Genomic DNA, 16,582 nt, shown 5'->3' on the forward strand with positions numbered 1-16,582 from the left:
GGGCTCAGATTCTGGTCCCAAGAAGCATCCATGGCAGAAGCACCCGGCAAGCAGTGGCACCAGCGTGACAGTTCAGGCTCCGGCAGCCTGTAGTGTAGGGTTTCTCTGAAAAAAGGAAGGGGCCTCAGAATGAGGGGAGAAACTGTGGGAGAGGACGCGGCGTGCTGCGCATGCAGTAGCAGCGGATGGCAAGCGCTGCATGGCGTTGGGATGGGATGGGCGGCGAAGCCATGGAGGGGCGGGCTGGAGGTGGAGCAGCTAGCAGGTAGGTAGACGAGCAGGGACAAGATGATGAGCGAGCGCGACGGTGCGTGGCATTTGGCATTGGCATGGGGCCGCCGAGGCATTTGGTGGCCTGGTGGGGGGTGGGGGCGGCAACCGCAGGCACAGCACGGCCGCGTGGGACGGACATGTGGACTGCTCGCCTCTTTTGGTGCCGCGCCAGAATGCCAGATGGACGGGAACAAGCCGTAGAGCGGCTGGCCGGCTGGCCTGGGACTGGGAAAGTCCCACGCACCGTCCCGGCGTCCCCGGCCTCAGGCTCAGGTCACACTGCCAACGAGAAGGCAGGCACTGCCGGTGCCCTCCGGGATCCAGGCTCGATCTGAGCTGCTGATCCAGAGTCAAGCTGCAGCTGCGTACGTGCCTGCTACAGGAGCACGGAGTGGTACCGCTCCACAGCAGGCAGTGTGTGTGTGTCACAGCTGAGAGGTGGAGACCTGTCACCCGCCGCCACTAGCTACTCCGGTAGTCTGCCCTGCTTCTGTAGCACAGTCGGCCACTGCTCACTCCGCTTCGCACCAACGCTACCTCCGCGCTCTGCATCTCCTCTCCACTCCTGCTATTTAGCGCCGCCCTGCGCCTCCCACTCCCGAATTCCCCTGCGCCTCTCACCTCCCTGCTCGAATCCAGCGCTCACCCGCGCCGCGTCGAGACATGTCGAAGGTGAGCCCTGCCCTCCTCTTGTCCATTCATATCGGTGGCATGCATCGCGCGGCGGCCCCCCGTTCATCTCCGTGCATTGCATTCCTCTCATCTTTTCGAAGCCGGTAGAGGAAGCGGATGACTAAACTAACCGTATGTGTGCCATGGCCATGAACGTGCAGAAAATCGTGGTGAAGCTGGACCTGCACGACAACAAGGACAAGCAGAAGGCGCTGAAGGCCATCTCCGTGCTCGTCGGTACGTATCGTATCACAGTTAATTAACAGCGGACGACTGAGCTTCCGTTTCCCGCGCCCACCATCCATCATCCATCCTCCCCCACCCAGGCATCGACGCCGTGTCGGTGGACATGGCGGCGCACAAGATGACGGTGATCGGGACGGTGGACCCGGTGCAGGTGGTGAGCAAGCTGCGCAGCAAGTCGTGGGCGGCGCACATCGACTCCGTCGGGCCGGCCAAGGAGCCCGAGAAGAAGGAGGAGAAGAAGGACGGCGGCGGCGAGAAGAAGGACGGCGGCGGTGGCGAGGGCAAGAAGGAGGAAGGGGACGGGAAGAAGGACGGCGGCGGCGGTGGCGACGGCAAGAAAGACGGCGAGGGCAAGAAGGAGGACGGCGACGGCAAGAAGCAGGACGGCGAGGGCAAGAAGGAGGATGGCGATGGCAAGAAGGACGACAAGAAGGACGGCGGCGGCGGCGGCGCAGAGGAGAAGAAGCCCGCCGCCGCGGTGCCCCCGATTTTGCCGTTCCCGCCGCTGCACCAGCTGCCGCCGCAGTACATGCACATGATCACCAACGACTACATGAGCCAGTACCACCACCGCCCCCCGCCGCCGCCGCCCGTGGCGTACCACCCGTACGCGGCGCCGCCCCCGCCGCCCCCGCAGTACTACTACGTGCGCAACATGAGCATGGAGGAGAACCCAAACTCGTGCGCCATCTGCTGAAGCAATCGATCCCGGCCGCTTTGTCTCTCGCGTCGCGCGCGCGAACGTGAGTACGTACGTGTCTCCCGGCCCGCCCCGTCCATCAGTCCATGTGTACATCCGTCGTCGTGTTACGTTATTATTACGATGAGAAGACAGACGAATCAAACTAGCTACTCGTAGCTTTTATTATTTTGTGAGTCAAAAGTCCAAACCGTATAGCTGCCAGTTCGTGAATGAATCTGTAACTAAATTCTCCGTGACGGTCTTTGGGTGGTGTTGGTGGTCGTCGCAGTGCGTGCATCGATCTGCATCATCATCTTCTCTCTTTTTTTTCCTGCTCTGAAGAAGCAACGAGATGAACGAACGGATGGATGGATGGGAGCCAGAAACAGAAAGAGAGGGAGAGGGTGATGGGTCAGAACTGAGAGAGCCTTGGAAGGGAGGAGGAATATGCTTGCGGTGCAGCGTGATCGTTGGCGGGCGACGCAAGCACGCATGTGGGCGCTGCACGAACCCTGCAGCCTCTTTTTTGTCGCGAGGATTATTGCGCGCCGCCCACAATAATGGAAGAAGGAAAAAAAACAAAAACCTTGGCAGCTTGTTTTGCCGCACATTTCATAATTCTGGGCCATTTCGTAGCTAGTAGAGGCTAGATGCATGTGTGCTTCTCGCCGTCGTACCATACTGCGCGTGTCTGTACATTTCATAATTCTGGGGCCATTTCATATCGTTTTTTTTGTTTGGCTTGAGCATTCGTACCACCAGATACGGGGGGGGGGAAAGTGTGGAGCTGGTGGCTGGGAGATGAGCACGCGCCGTACGATTTCGCTAGCCTGTGGCCAGCGCGAATCGGTGATAAAGCTGGGACTGGACGTGCCTCCTTTTTGAATTGGCACGACGAATGCATCCGGTCGGTGCGTCTGGGAATTGGATTGTTATCATTGGTAGGAGGAGCAGTTCAACTTCAACCAGCGCCCTACTACATGATTCTGGATGAAAAGGAAAGCCCGTCGGAGACATCTGAACCATCCTCATGTGTTGAACCTAAAATCTGGCACGAGAATAAGAATGTGGGTTGGTACTAAAAAAAAAAACAAAACGAAAAGCGAAGATGACGCTGGCTGGGCTGGATCAAGCAAGAAGCATGCGCGTGGCTCGTGCAGTCGTGCCGCCGCCCGCCGCTGCCGCTGGGCCGTCCGCGGTTGACACGTCCCTCTCTCTCCTGTCCTGCATGCGCGAGCGCTGCGTCATCACGCCAGGCTTACGTACGTACGGTACCTAACAGATCGCTTGCGCGAATAATCCACCGCCATTAGTTTTCTTCGGGGCCGGCGTGACGCGCGTGGATCGGAGAAGACGCGAGGGCGGCGGCGGACACAGCTCGGCATCCATGCCGATGCCTGGCTGCAACTGCAAAGGCGCTCAGCTTTCAAGGGGGGTCTGTCTGTCTGTCTGTCTGTCAAGACGAGGAATCTTTGGAACAGTACAGGAAGAAGACCTGCAAAACCGCCTGACCGTTTGTCGTGCTCGTGCGTGCATCGTCACCCAACTTATGGCACCGAGCCCAACCATATTAGGGCATGTACAGTGGATAGACACCAAAACGGTTCTCCAAGCACAGGAGACAACTAAGAGACTATATTGTACAATGGAGTGTCTATAAACGTAATCTATTAATAAATACAGAATTAAATATATTTGTATAGCATCAGATCGATAGAACAGATGACAAATTCGTACAGTGGGAAGTGAGGCGTCTGTTGTTACTTGGTTTACGAGCCAGAGGCGTCTCTTCACGGAGAGACGGCTCTAAGATTTTTTTGCAAATAACCCCCTAAAACACCTTAAGAGCCCCCACATTAAACACCACTGTACATGCCCTTACTATATGAGTAAGCTACTAACTCGTGGATCATTACTCCGCCAGCACTTGATCCAACAATCCAACTGCAGTTAGCTCAAGGATCCACGAGTTGATTAAAAATGGCTGCCAGAAACCCATGGTGGCTTGTGTTTCGGTGCCGTATCGGTTTCCAACCCTGATGACGTCAGTCCGCGCCCGCCGGGCAGGCCGGCAGGCACTTTGGGTTTGGGGCCCCTCGCTTCTCCCGTCCAGTGCCATGTGCCAATGCCAGCGCCAGCCATTCCCCGTCAAATTTGTTTCGGTGCGGGTGACTCGGATGACCCCGACGTCTCCACGCCGGGCGCCGCCCCGTGACGACAGCCGGTCTCTCACGGCGGCACCGGCAGCCGCCTGGGTCGCTTATTGCTTATTGCTTCTCCGCCGGCACAAGCACTGGGCCATACCAGCCATTAATGCCGGTCATGGATGGATGGCTGCGGTGCGTGAGGCGACGGACGGACCGGGAGCTCTCGGCTCTGGTTCCGTGACGCCCTTGGTGTTCTGTTCTCCTTCCTGCACGATTTCCTGATCCTGCATAAGAAAAAGGAATCCGTCTTCCTCGCGTCCGGTACGCTTCCAGTCCGGGTGGTCAGAAACAGAACAGTGGAGAGCCCGGTGAAACTGGCCTGACCTCCGCGCGCACGCGTGCGGTGCCCCCGGTGGCCGGTGGCGACGGCGACGGGTAGGATCGCCGTCGCCATTCGCCAATGGTGGGGTTAAATAAAAACAACTCCACCGCAGCTACCTGCTGCTGCGGTCTTTATCATCCACGCGAGAGCCCACTCTCGCTGTCGCGCCGATACGTGGGGGGTGGGATGCACACCAGCACACGCACTTAGCCGAGCCCGAGCAGGCGTACGCGGTGAAACTTCTCTGGTTGGCTCTGGCTCGTCCAAAATCCGCGTCGCCGGACAAACGCTGGCGTCCGGAACTGAACGGCCGGCAGCAGACAGACACTGATGCGCCCCGCCACCTTCGAGGCTAAAAGATGATGGAGTTTTCACGGAGGTTTCTTCGTCGGAAAACGGTGCAGTGCATGGGTTCCGATGACTCTCTACTTCGTACTGACCAGTGAGCCAGTGACCAGTCACCACGAGTTACCTACCTACGGAAGATGCCACTGTTCTTGCTACTACTACTTTTGTACTGAGACCACCCGCTCCACGCCTTTCAGATCGCTGTCATTGCACTCTACCCATCTGCGACGCGAATGTCCCCATCCATGCAGCGTCGGATTCGATGCGACTCGCACATCATTTTAGAGGGCAGCTACAGCTAGCGTCGTCGTAGCGAGTGCAAGAGCTTCGCAGGGGAAAACAGTAGTATATACAGTAACAACAGTATTTCGATTACAATTTTTTTTACAAACCTGTGAGCTCTAGCTAATAAGGGTCTGTTTATATCTATTAGAACTAATATAATTGCTAGCGTCTAAAATTAGTAGTGACGATCTAACAAATTAATAGACTGCCTAACTAACTATTATAGAAACTAGACATACAAAAGTGGATATAGATGCTAATATGTGCTACTGCTACTATAATAATGTATCAAACCACCGCATTAGTAGGTGGATCTAAACACTCCCTAGTGATAGTAAGCTAGATATACAGTAGCTAGCACTCGTTATTAGCTAATGGCCAGCTCTAACTTTTGGCATCAGTAGAACTAAACATAAGTCTACGCAAAGGTAAAGATGTAAATCATAAATACATATTCGAATTAATTACCTCACATAGTTCGTCTGGAAAAAAATATTCAAAAGTGAAGAGCAACGCGCCTTTCGAAAGCCAGAGTCGCAATACCAATGTAGCATGGTCAAAATTAGAAATGGAGATGATGGAGACCGATAGCTTTGTTCAGCTATTTCATTATAAGGTTATCTCTAGCAACTTAATCATCTACTAGGTACATGCCCATGCGTTTCAACGGAATACACTTGTACATATATAGGTCATTGTTTAGTAATGTTATCAAGAATCAACTCAATAATCATAACAAATGTCGAAGTCTATCATTTGAAACAACCAAAGTTTGACTCAATGTCATTAGTAGTAGTGAGACAATGGAATCGTGAAAATTGATGCTTTATATAGTAGAGATTGAGAGTGACACAAGAGTAATAAGATGATATTAAGCCAGAAGCACAAGTCACCCACCAATTTTTGGCATCTTCTGTCTTTAAAAGCTCTTATAGAGATGCACATTGTTTTTAAAGTTCCTCACATATTAATTTTGTTTCTTCAATAGTACTCCCTCCGTTCATAAATATATGACACCGTTAACTTTAAAAAAAACTTTAACCACTCGTTTTGTTCAAAAAATAATGAGTTATCATTTATTTTTTGTGATTTGTTTTATCACTTAAGGTAGTTTGTGCTTGACTTAAAATTTTACATTTTTAAATAAATATTTTGAATAAAACGAGTGGTCAAAGTTTTTGAAAAGAGTCAACGGTGTCATATATTTGTGAATGGAGGTAGTATTCTTCAAGACAACCACTATATGTGAAGCAATAAAAATTCGGTCAGAAGAATGTAGAAGAAAGGAAGTAACTATGATGCGATAATTTCAAAAGGTCGGTACCTATCTCAGAGTGTTGCTTGTGTGTCGCATCAAGCTGACCACTGATCCTCTCAAGAATCCATTTGGTACAGGCATGAAGCTTCTAATGTATTCCATCATTTGCTCGCTCTTCCCCTGCGCAACCATGAAAACCGATTTGTCAAAGGCAGGAAGCCATATAAATAAAATGATGAAACTAGACCTACAATGTAGGATGTCAAAACTTCGCAAAGGTTTTAGGAGCTACTTTCAGTGGAATCACCGTTAGACCTACTGGTTGAACCTCTTCGTCAATGACCTGACCTCAGAACACCACCTTACTGATAGCCTCTGACAACTGCGCGTAACAGAGTGATGCGAGCTTGATGGTCATTCAAAAGCGCACGCATCAGAGAAGGAAGACACATATACGCATGGAGGGAGGGTGGGAGGAGGGAAACACAGAAGGGTGTGTTGTTGTTACTTGATCGGCCAGCACCACGACAACGACAACGACAACGACGACGATGTGGCAGGGGCAGGGCCCTAGGGTTGCGACCACACGAGTAGGTCGGTCGTGGAGGTGTGTGAGCTCCTCATCGATGTCCGCCCGCTCCATCTCCTCTCACTTGCACACCTCTATTTGTCTCGACGTTTCATTGCTTTCTCTCAAGGGGCGCCACAACACCAGACTAAGAAGGCAGCACTCCATGGCGTGGTGGTGGGGCGAACGGGCCAACAGTGACAAAATGATGGAGGTGGGACAGCCAAGTCGGGCACAAAGGCCGAGACAGGGCGACCTAGCGGCGGCAACCTCTTGTTCCCCATCGACAGTTACAACGTAGAACCTATACAATAGACGGCGACAGAAGAAACATGAGAAATAAGCTACATGTGTGTGTGATCCGCGTGTTTCCTGATTGGACCCTTCCGCTACGACCGGATCTATTGGGAGTAGTGAGGTTCGAGGGGGGTGGACGTACCGGGATTTAGGCATGTTTGGTTTGGGGACAATCAGTTTGTCTCTAAAGAAGCAAACATGATGACTAAAGTGGGGTGACTAAACTTAAGTTATTTATTCACCAAGGGAGTGACTAAAAGGGAGTAAAGTAGGATTTTTACCTCATTTGCCCTCTCATCTTTCTTAGTGCAGCAGAATCCACTAATTGATAGGGGTAATGCAGTCACTATTCACACCAATTAATGTTTTTTAGTCAGGTTTAATCACTGAAACCAAACGAAGTACTTTAGTGACTAAACTTTAGACACTAAAACCTTAAACCAAACGAGGCCTTAGGCGTAAAGGCGGCACTTCGGCAACAACCAATGAGCCGAGGGGGCAAGGCGCAACGGGCGTCACATGATCGAGGGTTAAAAACGGCTTAAGACAGTTTAGTGATGGCGGCGGGATAGGTGGTCGCTAGGATGTGTTTGGTTTGAGGTCAAGGTGGAATGAGGCGGGGTGACACCGTCCTCTCGATTTTTTGGGACAATGCAGCTACCAAAAACTACTCCGGTGTTCACCTCGCCCCTACATAACTCTTTTAAACACTATATAAACTGTGCCTGCCTCATTCCATCCCTTCATGTACATCCAACCAAACACATTATAAGGGAATGCGAGGGAGACAGGATGGGAAGCTTGACCGTGGTCGATTAGAAAAAAAATTTGTTTTTGTAAAAGTGACAACAGTAGAAACTACAGAAAGTCGGTGCTCTATACAATAGAGAAGGGGACCTGCCGCTCCTCCGCTAGTGGTTGCCCCTGCAGCAGGCCCGATTGGTAGGACGCCAAGGACCCATTTATACAAATTTTTAGTTCCATTGCAACGTTTGGAGCATCTCAGGGAGGGCCTCTTCATGTCTCGTGTACAGCTGCGCTCATTCAGAAGGAGCTCTGTACACGAGATTGATTGCCAATGTGGTACCAGTAAAAAAAACATACAGTACCAAACAAGCGGTATCACCCGAGGTGGTGGTCTATCTCACAATGTGACATCATAAGTTACACAGATTCCCTGGGTGTCACTTCGTCTGTTTCATACTTGCATCAGATTCAGCTTTCCACACGATATCTTTCAGCTCTGATGAGAAATTCTTGTAGAACTGCATGCAATTCCCATGAGATCACGCTAGTTATTTGGAAACACACATATTTGGAAAAAAAAAACTTATTTCTGAAAACGTACATTGTGGAATTCCAATGTGTCTCCTCCGGTTTTACGAAGCTCAACCATGTGAAGTGAAGGAGCAACCTCAAAAACCTACAAATGAGTAAAATATGGATACATATGTAAGGTAAGAGTTCATACAAGAGAATGATTTAATAGTGTGTGTTTTTTTATCGGTGTGCTCAACCTTGCTTTCTTTACTTCTTAAAACAGCAGCTAACGCGGGCTAAAACAAACTAGAATATAAATCCAATGTTGTAATTCTGGGAGTAGTGCCAGTACCTCAGTTGCAACAGATAAGTGGCCTTTTCTTCCGGATTTGTCACCTTTCAATTTCATCTGGAGGATCAAATAAAGGTTCATGTGAATCGTTAATGTTATATAATTATAATGCAAATTCTCAAGAAACCAGTTAGACCACACATCACTAGCCAATGATAGTAAATGTCACACACCTTGTAATTTTGTTTCCGCACGTTGAAACCAAGTGGCCCACATGCATCCTCTATTTTTGACATGATCTCCTGTGCTGTACATTGAGACGTGAAAGATGTTTCCCTCTTTACCATTCCCTATTCAGGAAAGGCATGCATTAGCAAGAAATCAAGAAAAATTTGCAGCGAAAGTACTCATTTTGTTCCCTGACCAAGACTGAGATTTACAGAAGTGGGCAATCAACGCCAGAGACCAGACTTTCCTCCAATATAATTGTAACTAATCTTTACTACATTCCAAACATGACATAATAGATTCAAAGCTATGAGAAATTTACCATCATCTCCTTCTCAAACAAATTTCCAAGGTTGAAGCCCTGTGACCTCGAAATAAGAGCAAATGCATTCATTGATTCTGGCTTTTCTCTTTTCTCTGCTACAAGACGGTCCTAAAATGTAAAAATTGAAAGGTGACCGATTAACTGGAGTCATGTATGTTACAATTAATTATCGGTTAACTGCAATGTTCACCAATCAGATATTCAAGGGAATCCTATATACACTATAAAAACAATGAGACATTTGAGTAGCCATAAAAAGAACAAGAAATCTATTGTGTCATCAAGTCCTTAGAATTTCTCAACCTGGCCTTCCAAAAAAGAAGAAACAAAAAAGTTCATATTATAGCAGCTATGAACCTGAACGATAATGTGAACATAAAATAGAATGTAAAAATGCTTTTAAAGCACGTAATATTTCTGGAAAGCTGGAAAGATTTTCAAGATAGTCGTAGATTCAAAATGAACATTTGGTCTATATAATACCTCTGAATCATTGAATGCAGCATCAACGTCGTCAAGGTTAACATCTTCGCCTTGTTCAAAATGTGGTGGTTTATAGCCTTTTTTGAACCATTCATCTTCCAAAATTTCTGCAATTTTTATCCTCTGCAAGAATACAGCACCCATTTATCCAACAGTGATAACAGTGACACTGGTTGTAATCTGGTGACAACAATACAACAGATAAATGAATGAGATGAGACAGATAATGAAAAGGCACGTCTTAGTTCGAACTTACGGTATCAGGGTTAGGATCGAGAATGCGCTTAATAAACTTCCTTGCTCCAGAAGAAAACCATGGTGGGCAAGAAAAAGTTGCATGGCAGATCTACAAAAGGAAGTCAAAGAAAAGTTCATCAAAATTACCCTTGTATTTCATAGGGAAACCAATATATAAGTGTATTAACCGAATTTACCAGTTTGTACAGTCTCATCAGATTGGCATCATCGAAGGGTAAGTATCCGGCCATAAGAACAAACAAGATTATGCCACAGGACCATACATCTGCAGCCATACCATCATAGCCTTTATCAGCGAGCACCTGCAGGAAGTGTGCGATACTTACACATCTTGAAGTACATTAATCACATAAGGTAACAACACAAATAAGCTGACAACTGAGGAGAGGTGAGAAACTCACCTCAGGCGCTACATAGTTTGGAGTTCCACAGGCAGTATGCAGAAGCCCATCCTCCTGACAAAAACTCAGAAGAGTTAATGGAAATTCTTATCACCTTTCCATGTCTCCAAACACAAACACAACTGAGGAATACATTATACGTCTGCTTTAAAAGGTAGCAAGTTAATTCAATGATGTAATAAAACATAAGACACATCAGCTTCAAATAGAAAGAAAAGAGCTTGTCTAATGAACACACAAAATTCATGCTTCTAGCTACTGACTAGAGATCATACTTTTGTTTGTGGTGCAAATGCACTTAGGCCAAAGTCTGAAACTTTAAGGGTTCCATGTGAGTCCAGAAGTAGATTCTCTGGCTGCAAAAGGCATACATGGCACGAGTTAAAAAGTGTGCACCACAGCATTCATAGTTAAGACTGACACATGAGAAAGAAAGAAGGATAATTGGGCAAACCTTCAGATCTCTATGGTACACTCCTCGGCTATGACAATAATCAACCGCATTTATAAGTTGATGAAAGTATATCCTAGCTTCATCCTCTCCTAGCCTTCCAGAATTGACCTGAATAATTATCAAGACCATGTGATAAATGAGTTAATTGGTAACATTCATATGAACCTAACACCTAAATAATAAGGCCCCAACTATCTAAATATATGCCAGGGTCTAAAAAACTAAGCCCACGACATGTTAAAAGCAATGTACAAAAGTAAAAGAGTAACAATATGACCCACTGAAAGTTTTGAGAGCCTTACGATCTTATCGAATAACTCGCCTCCATCAACAAATTCAAGAACCATGTATATCTTCGTCCTACTCGCCATAACCTATCAAATGCACACAAAATGATGGAATCATCAAAAGTTAATGAAACATGCATCATCACGTCTCACAAAAATATTATACCTCATGCAGCTGAACCACGTTGGGATGTTTGATTAGCTTCAAAGTCGAAATCTCCCGTTTGATCTGGAAGAACAAGAAGAGGTGCATTCACTTTCCAAAGTGAGGCTAAACAGTAAATGGAACTGTTGAAGCAACTTGACAGCAGACATCTAATGTTAGCATATTGATATTTCACCACACAAATTAAGGGCTGATAAAGAGGGTTTTTTTCTCTCATTCAGTAAACTGTATTGGGAAATATTAGCTCTTCAATACTCTCCCTGTCTTCAATCTTAAAAAAAAATGAGGAAGGGTTGATGAAGATTGTATTGGAATTAGCTCTTCAATATTCCCTGTCTTCAATGTCTAAAGAAATGAGGATGGGTCGATGAAGAGATTTTTGTTCATTCAGTAAAATTGCATCGGAAAATATTAACCCGATCTTCATTACTCCATGTCTTCAATCTCAATCTAAAAAAAGGAACACTGGGAGCGTATAGTTCTTCCTTGTGGGCAGGGGCGACCGCAGGGAGGGGGGGGGGGGGGGGGGGGCACAGGGGCCAATGTCCCCCCTAATACTCCCCTAATTCTATAGGGACTGTTAGTTTCTTTAGCTAATTCTCATGTAAATGATAAAAAAATGCTTCTAACAGACCCCAATTTGGTCCCCTAATTTCAGATCCTAGCTTCGCCCCGTCCCATCCTATCTAATTCTCCACACCAATCAAAAGCTTAAGCAAAGCTGGGCACTCGATCAGACGCATGATGTCTCGTCACAGACAATCCTCTCGGCCACGACAGAGACGTCAAAGGATATTCTTCGACCATCACACGTGACTGACATGCGAACAAATTATAAATTACAGAGAGATCTTCCTGTGGCAGCTCCAGGATTTTTAAATTCCCCCGAGGCTAAATTGATTCCAGCGGTCTGCGAAGGGGAGAGAAAGGGGGGAAGGATTCCAGGCACGGAGCGAGGAGAGGGATGGACCTGCTCGACCATCTTGTGGCGGAGAACGTGGCTGCGGTCGAGCACCTTGATAGCGCGGACGGCGCCCGTGCGGGAGTCGTGGGCGTGCTTCACCTTGGCGAAGCTGCCCTCCCCGATGGTCTTGCCGACCTCGTACGGCCCCACCCGCGTCTTCCTCCCCGCCGCCGCGGGCTCCGCCATACTTCGGGGGGCTCGGCTCGGACCGGCGGACGATCGGACGAAGAAGCGGACAGGCAAGGCGCGCGCGACGAGGTGCCGCGGCTCGCTGGGTTTGCGTTGGCTTGCTCGGCTGGTTCGACGGGCAGGGAGCAGTGAATTTTGCTCTCGCGACCTCCGCTCCGCGCGCCTGCGGCTTTATAGAGCCGCGGCGCTGGGTGTCGCTTGCGCTGGTGAGCCGGTCCGGTCAGTACCGTAACCGTAAGTCCGTAACGTTTAAGAATCGTTTTGCTCTTAATTTATATGTATTAGAATAAGATTAGGTGAGTTTTAATCTTAAACAAGTTAAAATCTTTCATAATTTTTTTTTCAATATCATCAAATCGATATTGGATAAGAATAACTGAACAAGCACTAAAATTACAGCGGATCGGGTACCATAGGTAAGCCAATTCTTCGTTCACCAGGATATGCATGCCTCTACTTGGTACTTATACCTGCGATAGGTTACGAGTAAAATTCCATGATTGTGCCTGTATCCGCCAGATACCGTTACTCTAAACAAATACCATGTGACTATGTTCATTTTACTTAGAACAACAAACATGTTGGTAGATATAACACAAATGTCGGGTACCGTAATTAGGGGTACTCCCAACACTCCTAAATACGGCTGGTAACCACCATCAGCACAAGCTGCAGAGACTGATGAACACGATTCAGGTCAAGACTTCGTCTGCTCAAGGAACGCGATCTCGCCCCACCCGAGCCCAGCCTCGGGCGGGAACAGTAGTCCCAGACAAATTCTCGCCTCGCCCGAGGGCTTCTTCAAGCAATGGACGCTTTCTCGACTCGCCCGAACCCCAGCTCGGGCAGGCTTCGTTGTGAAGCAACCTTGGCCAAATCGCCTCACCAACCGACCGTATCGCAGGCGCATTCAATGCGAGGATCGCCTGACGCCTTATCCTGACACACGTGCCTCAGTCGGCAAGGTCGAAGTGACCACAGTCACTTCGCCCTTCCACTGATCGACATGACAGGAAAACAGCGCTACTCGCCCCGCTCCGACTGTTGTTCCACCCGTCAGATTGAGGCTGGCAACAGCCAAGTTCAGCCTCAGGCGCAACAGGAAGCTCCGCCTCGCCCGACCTTGGGCCTCGGCCTCAGGAGGAGGTCTCCGCCTCGCCCGACCATAGGGCTCGGCCCCCGCTTCGGCCTCGGAAGGTGGTCTCCGCCTCGCCCGCCCCCAGGGCTCGGCCTCAACCTCGGCCTCGGAATGAGGACTCCACCTCGCCCGACCCCAGGGCTCAGCCTCAACCTCGACCTCGGGAGGAATCGCGTCCTCGCCCGACCCCGGCCTCGGCCTCAGGAGAAGTCTCCGCCTTGCCTGACCTTGGGCTCGGACCGACCACGCCACGGGGGGATACATCATTACCCTACCCCTAGCTAGCTCAGGCTACGGGGAACAAGACCGGTGTCCCATCCAGGCTCGCCCCGGTAACAAGTAATGATGGCTCCCCGCGTGCGTCCATGACGACGGTGGTTCTCAGCCCCCTACGGAAGCAAGGAGACGTCAGCAAGATCCCAGCAGCCCCGACAGCTGTGCTTCTACAGGGCTCAAGCGCTCCTCCGACGGCCACGATACCGCGCACACAGGGCTCTAGCACCTCTCCGACAGCCACGTTGGCATGTACACAGGGCTCAGGCACCTCTCTGCCGGACATGTTAGCGCATAGCTACACCCCCATTGTACACCTGGACCCTCTCCTTGCATCTATAAAAGGAAGGTTCAGGGCCCTCATGCGAGAGGGTCGCGCGGGAGGACGGGCTGACCAACAGGCTCGCTCTCTCTCCCCCGCGAACGTTTGTAACCCCTACTACGAGCGCATCCCCCTGGCGCGGGATAACACGAGCCGTGTTTTTCCCCTTGTGTTCCATCTCGCGCCAACCCATCTGGGCTAGGACACGCAGCGACAATTTTACTCGTCGGTCCAGGGACCCCCCGGGGTCGAAACGCCGACATTTGGCGCGCCAGGTAGGGGCCTGCTTGAGAGCACCTAGAGGGGGGTGAATAGGTGATCCTGTAAAACTTAAACTTATAGCCACAAAAACTTGTTAAGTGTTAGCACAATTATTGCCAAGTGGCTAGAGAGGAGTAAGACACAATACCACAAGAGATCAAACACAGAGATGACACAGTGGTTTATCCCGTGGTTCGGCCAAGACCAATGCTTGCCTACTCCACGTTGTGGCGTCCCAACGGACGAGGGTTGCAATCAACCCCTCTCAAGCGGTCCAAAGACCAACTTGAATACCACGGTGTTTTGCTTGCTTTTTCTCAATCCCGTTTGCGAGGAATCTCCACAACTTGGAGCCTCTCGCCCTTACAATTTAAGTTCACAAAGAAACACAGAGCAAGGGGGGAATGAGCAACGCACACAAGACTTCAAAAGATCAGAGCAACAACACGCACACAAGCAGCAACAAGAGCTCGCAACACAACTCAAAGAGTTCACAACTCCACAAGAGCTCTATATGCTATCACAATGAAATGAATGCGCGAGATCGATGTCTTGGTGCTTAGGAATGTTGTAGGAATGCTTGGTGTGCTCCTCCATGCGCCTAGGGGACCCTTTTATAGCCCCAAGGCAGCTAGGAGCCGTTAAGAACAAATCTGGAAGGCCATCCTTGTCTTCTGTCGTCGGGCGCACCGGACAGTCCGGTGCCCGATTTATTTCCAAAAACAGCGCAGCCGACCGTTGCCGACCGTTGGAGATCTGGGAGCCGATGGCGCACCGGACATGTCCGGTGCACACCGGACAGTCCGGTGCCCCCTTCCGACCGTTGGCTCGGCCACGTGTCTCGCGCAGATCGCGCGGCCGACCGTTGGCCCAGCCGACCGTTGGCTCACCGGACAGTCCGGTGAATTTTAGTCGTACGCCGTCGGCAATTTCCCGAGAGCGGCCTCTTCGCCCGAGGCAGCCTGGCGCACCGGACACTGTCCGGTGCACCACCGGACAGTCCGGTGCCCCAGACCGAAACAGCCTTTTGGCTGTACACAGCCAACTCTTCTTCTTTCTGTTTCTAACACTTAGACAAGTATATTAGTACACAAAACCAATGTACTAAGGCTTAGAAACATACCTTTACTCAAGATTTGCACTTTATCCATCCATGGGTATAGATTCACATTTAAGCACTTGTGTTGGCACTCAATCACCAAAATACTTAGAAATGGCCCAAGGGCACATTTCCCTTTCAATCTCCCCCTTTTTGGTGATTTATGCCAACACAACATAAAGCAACTAGAACAAGTGCAAAATCACTTCAAATAAAATAAATTCAAGTTTTATTCAATTTTGGCATATATGGATCATCCTTTGCCACCACTTGGTTTGTTTTTGCAAATCAAACTCAAATCTCTATCTCTAAGTCAAACACACATGTTGAAGCGTAAAGAGAGTCATTCCAAAAGAGATTGATCAAAGATTTCAAAAACTCCCCCTTTTTCCCATAATCACTACTTCTCCCCACAAGAAGCCAACTTTTGACAAGAGTGACAATAAAAGAGTTTTGACAAACCAACCAAAAGCTCTACTCTACTATTTTCAAATCTCTCAAGTGGTAGCTGACCCATTTATTGTTTTGGCCTTTATTTTCTCCCCCTTTGGCATTAAGCACCAAAACGGGATCAATTTTGGCCCTTTAACCCCATTTCCTCACCAAAATCTTCAATTAAGATCAAATGGCAATAAGAGTTCATGAGATGAACTTGGAATAAGTTACCCTCTCATCGGAGTGCAGTGGAAGTCTTTCATGGTCCAAGTCCACCTTTTCCCTTTCAATTCTCCTTCGAGACTAAATCAAGCAAACTCAAGCATATGGTTAGTCTCAAAGGGTCAAGTTGTAACACATCTCCCCCTTAATATGTGCATCACTTTGCAACGGACTTGTGAGGTCCAGGGAGTGTTTGTACAACTTGAGCACCAAAATAAGCAACAAAATGCAGAATGAACACGATCAAAGGCATAACCACATGTATGCTACAATTCAATCCAAGTTCCGCGAATCTAAGACATTTAGCTCACTACGCAGCCTGCAAAAGGTCTTCTCATCTAGAGGCTTGGTAAAGATATCGGCTAGC

At 48.9% G+C, this 16,582-nt stretch overlaps 2 protein-coding genes across 3 annotated transcripts; one reads left to right on the forward strand and one right to left on the reverse strand.

Annotated features, from left to right (window-relative positions):
- Window positions 1-591: 591 nt before the first annotated feature.
- On the forward strand, window positions 592-2,130 carry LOC107403160 (Heavy metal transport/detoxification superfamily protein). 2 transcript variants are annotated; one of them, NM_001321442.1, is made up of 3 exons: window positions 592-945; window positions 1,107-1,182; window positions 1,272-2,128. In NM_001321442.1, exons 1-3 carry the CDS (start codon window positions 937-939, stop codon window positions 1,886-1,888), a joined length of 702 nt encoding a protein of 233 aa, NP_001308371.1. In that variant the 5' UTR covers window positions 592-936; the 3' UTR covers window positions 1,889-2,128. The 2 variants fall into 2 exon arrangements, with proteins under 2 accessions (NP_001308371.1, XP_020395736.1); XM_020540147.1 differs by lacking the exon at window positions 592-945 and having other exon boundaries at window positions 1,074-1,182; window positions 1,272-2,130.
- Window positions 2,131-8,122: 5,992 nt separating this feature from the next.
- Window positions 8,123-12,600, reverse strand: LOC100381968 (putative CBL-interacting protein kinase family protein). The gene is made up of 14 exons (NM_001174740.1): window positions 12,283-12,600; window positions 11,313-11,375; window positions 11,162-11,233; window positions 10,860-10,967; window positions 10,681-10,761; window positions 10,406-10,459; window positions 10,181-10,306; window positions 10,003-10,092; window positions 9,747-9,869; window positions 9,261-9,371; window positions 8,944-9,060; window positions 8,771-8,827; window positions 8,507-8,581; window positions 8,123-8,423 (listed from the first exon to the last, which is right to left on the reverse strand). Exons 1-14 carry the CDS (start codon window positions 12,460-12,462, stop codon window positions 8,343-8,345), a joined length of 1,338 nt encoding a protein of 445 aa, NP_001168211.1. The 5' UTR covers window positions 12,463-12,600; the 3' UTR covers window positions 8,123-8,342.
- Between the last annotated feature and the right edge of the window lie 3,982 nt (window positions 12,601-16,582).

Source organism: Zea mays, chromosome 1 (assembly GCF_902167145.1).
Source record: "Zea mays cultivar B73 chromosome 1, Zm-B73-REFERENCE-NAM-5.0, whole genome shotgun sequence".
NCBI classification, from domain to species: Eukaryota; Viridiplantae; Streptophyta; class Magnoliopsida; order Poales; family Poaceae; genus Zea; species Zea mays.

What these genes read in the sequence shown, in the direction of transcription:
- LOC107403160 (XM_020540147.1), top strand. Translation starts at nt 1,080, where the DNA reads ATGTGTGCCATGGCCATGAACGTGCAGAAAATCGTGGTGAAGCTGGAC. An exon ending in GGCCATCTCCGTGCTCGTCG is followed by an intron (nt 1,183 to 1,271) that starts GTACGTATCGTA and finishes TCCCCCACCCAG; the next exon opens with GCATCGACGCCGTGTCGGTG.
- LOC100381968 (NM_001174740.1), bottom strand. Translation starts at nt 12,462, where the DNA reads ATGGCGGAGCCCGCGGCGGCGGGGAGGAAGACGCGGGTGGGGCCGTAC. An exon ending in TCGATCCTAACCCTGATACC is followed by an intron (nt 9,870 to 10,002) that starts GTAAGTTCGAAC and finishes GTATTCTTGCAG; the next exon opens with AGGATAAAAATTGCAGAAAT. An exon ending in TGCGGAAACAAAATTACAAG is followed by an intron (nt 8,828 to 8,943) that starts GTGTGTGACATT and finishes TTGATCCTCCAG; the next exon opens with ATGAAATTGAAAGGTGACAA.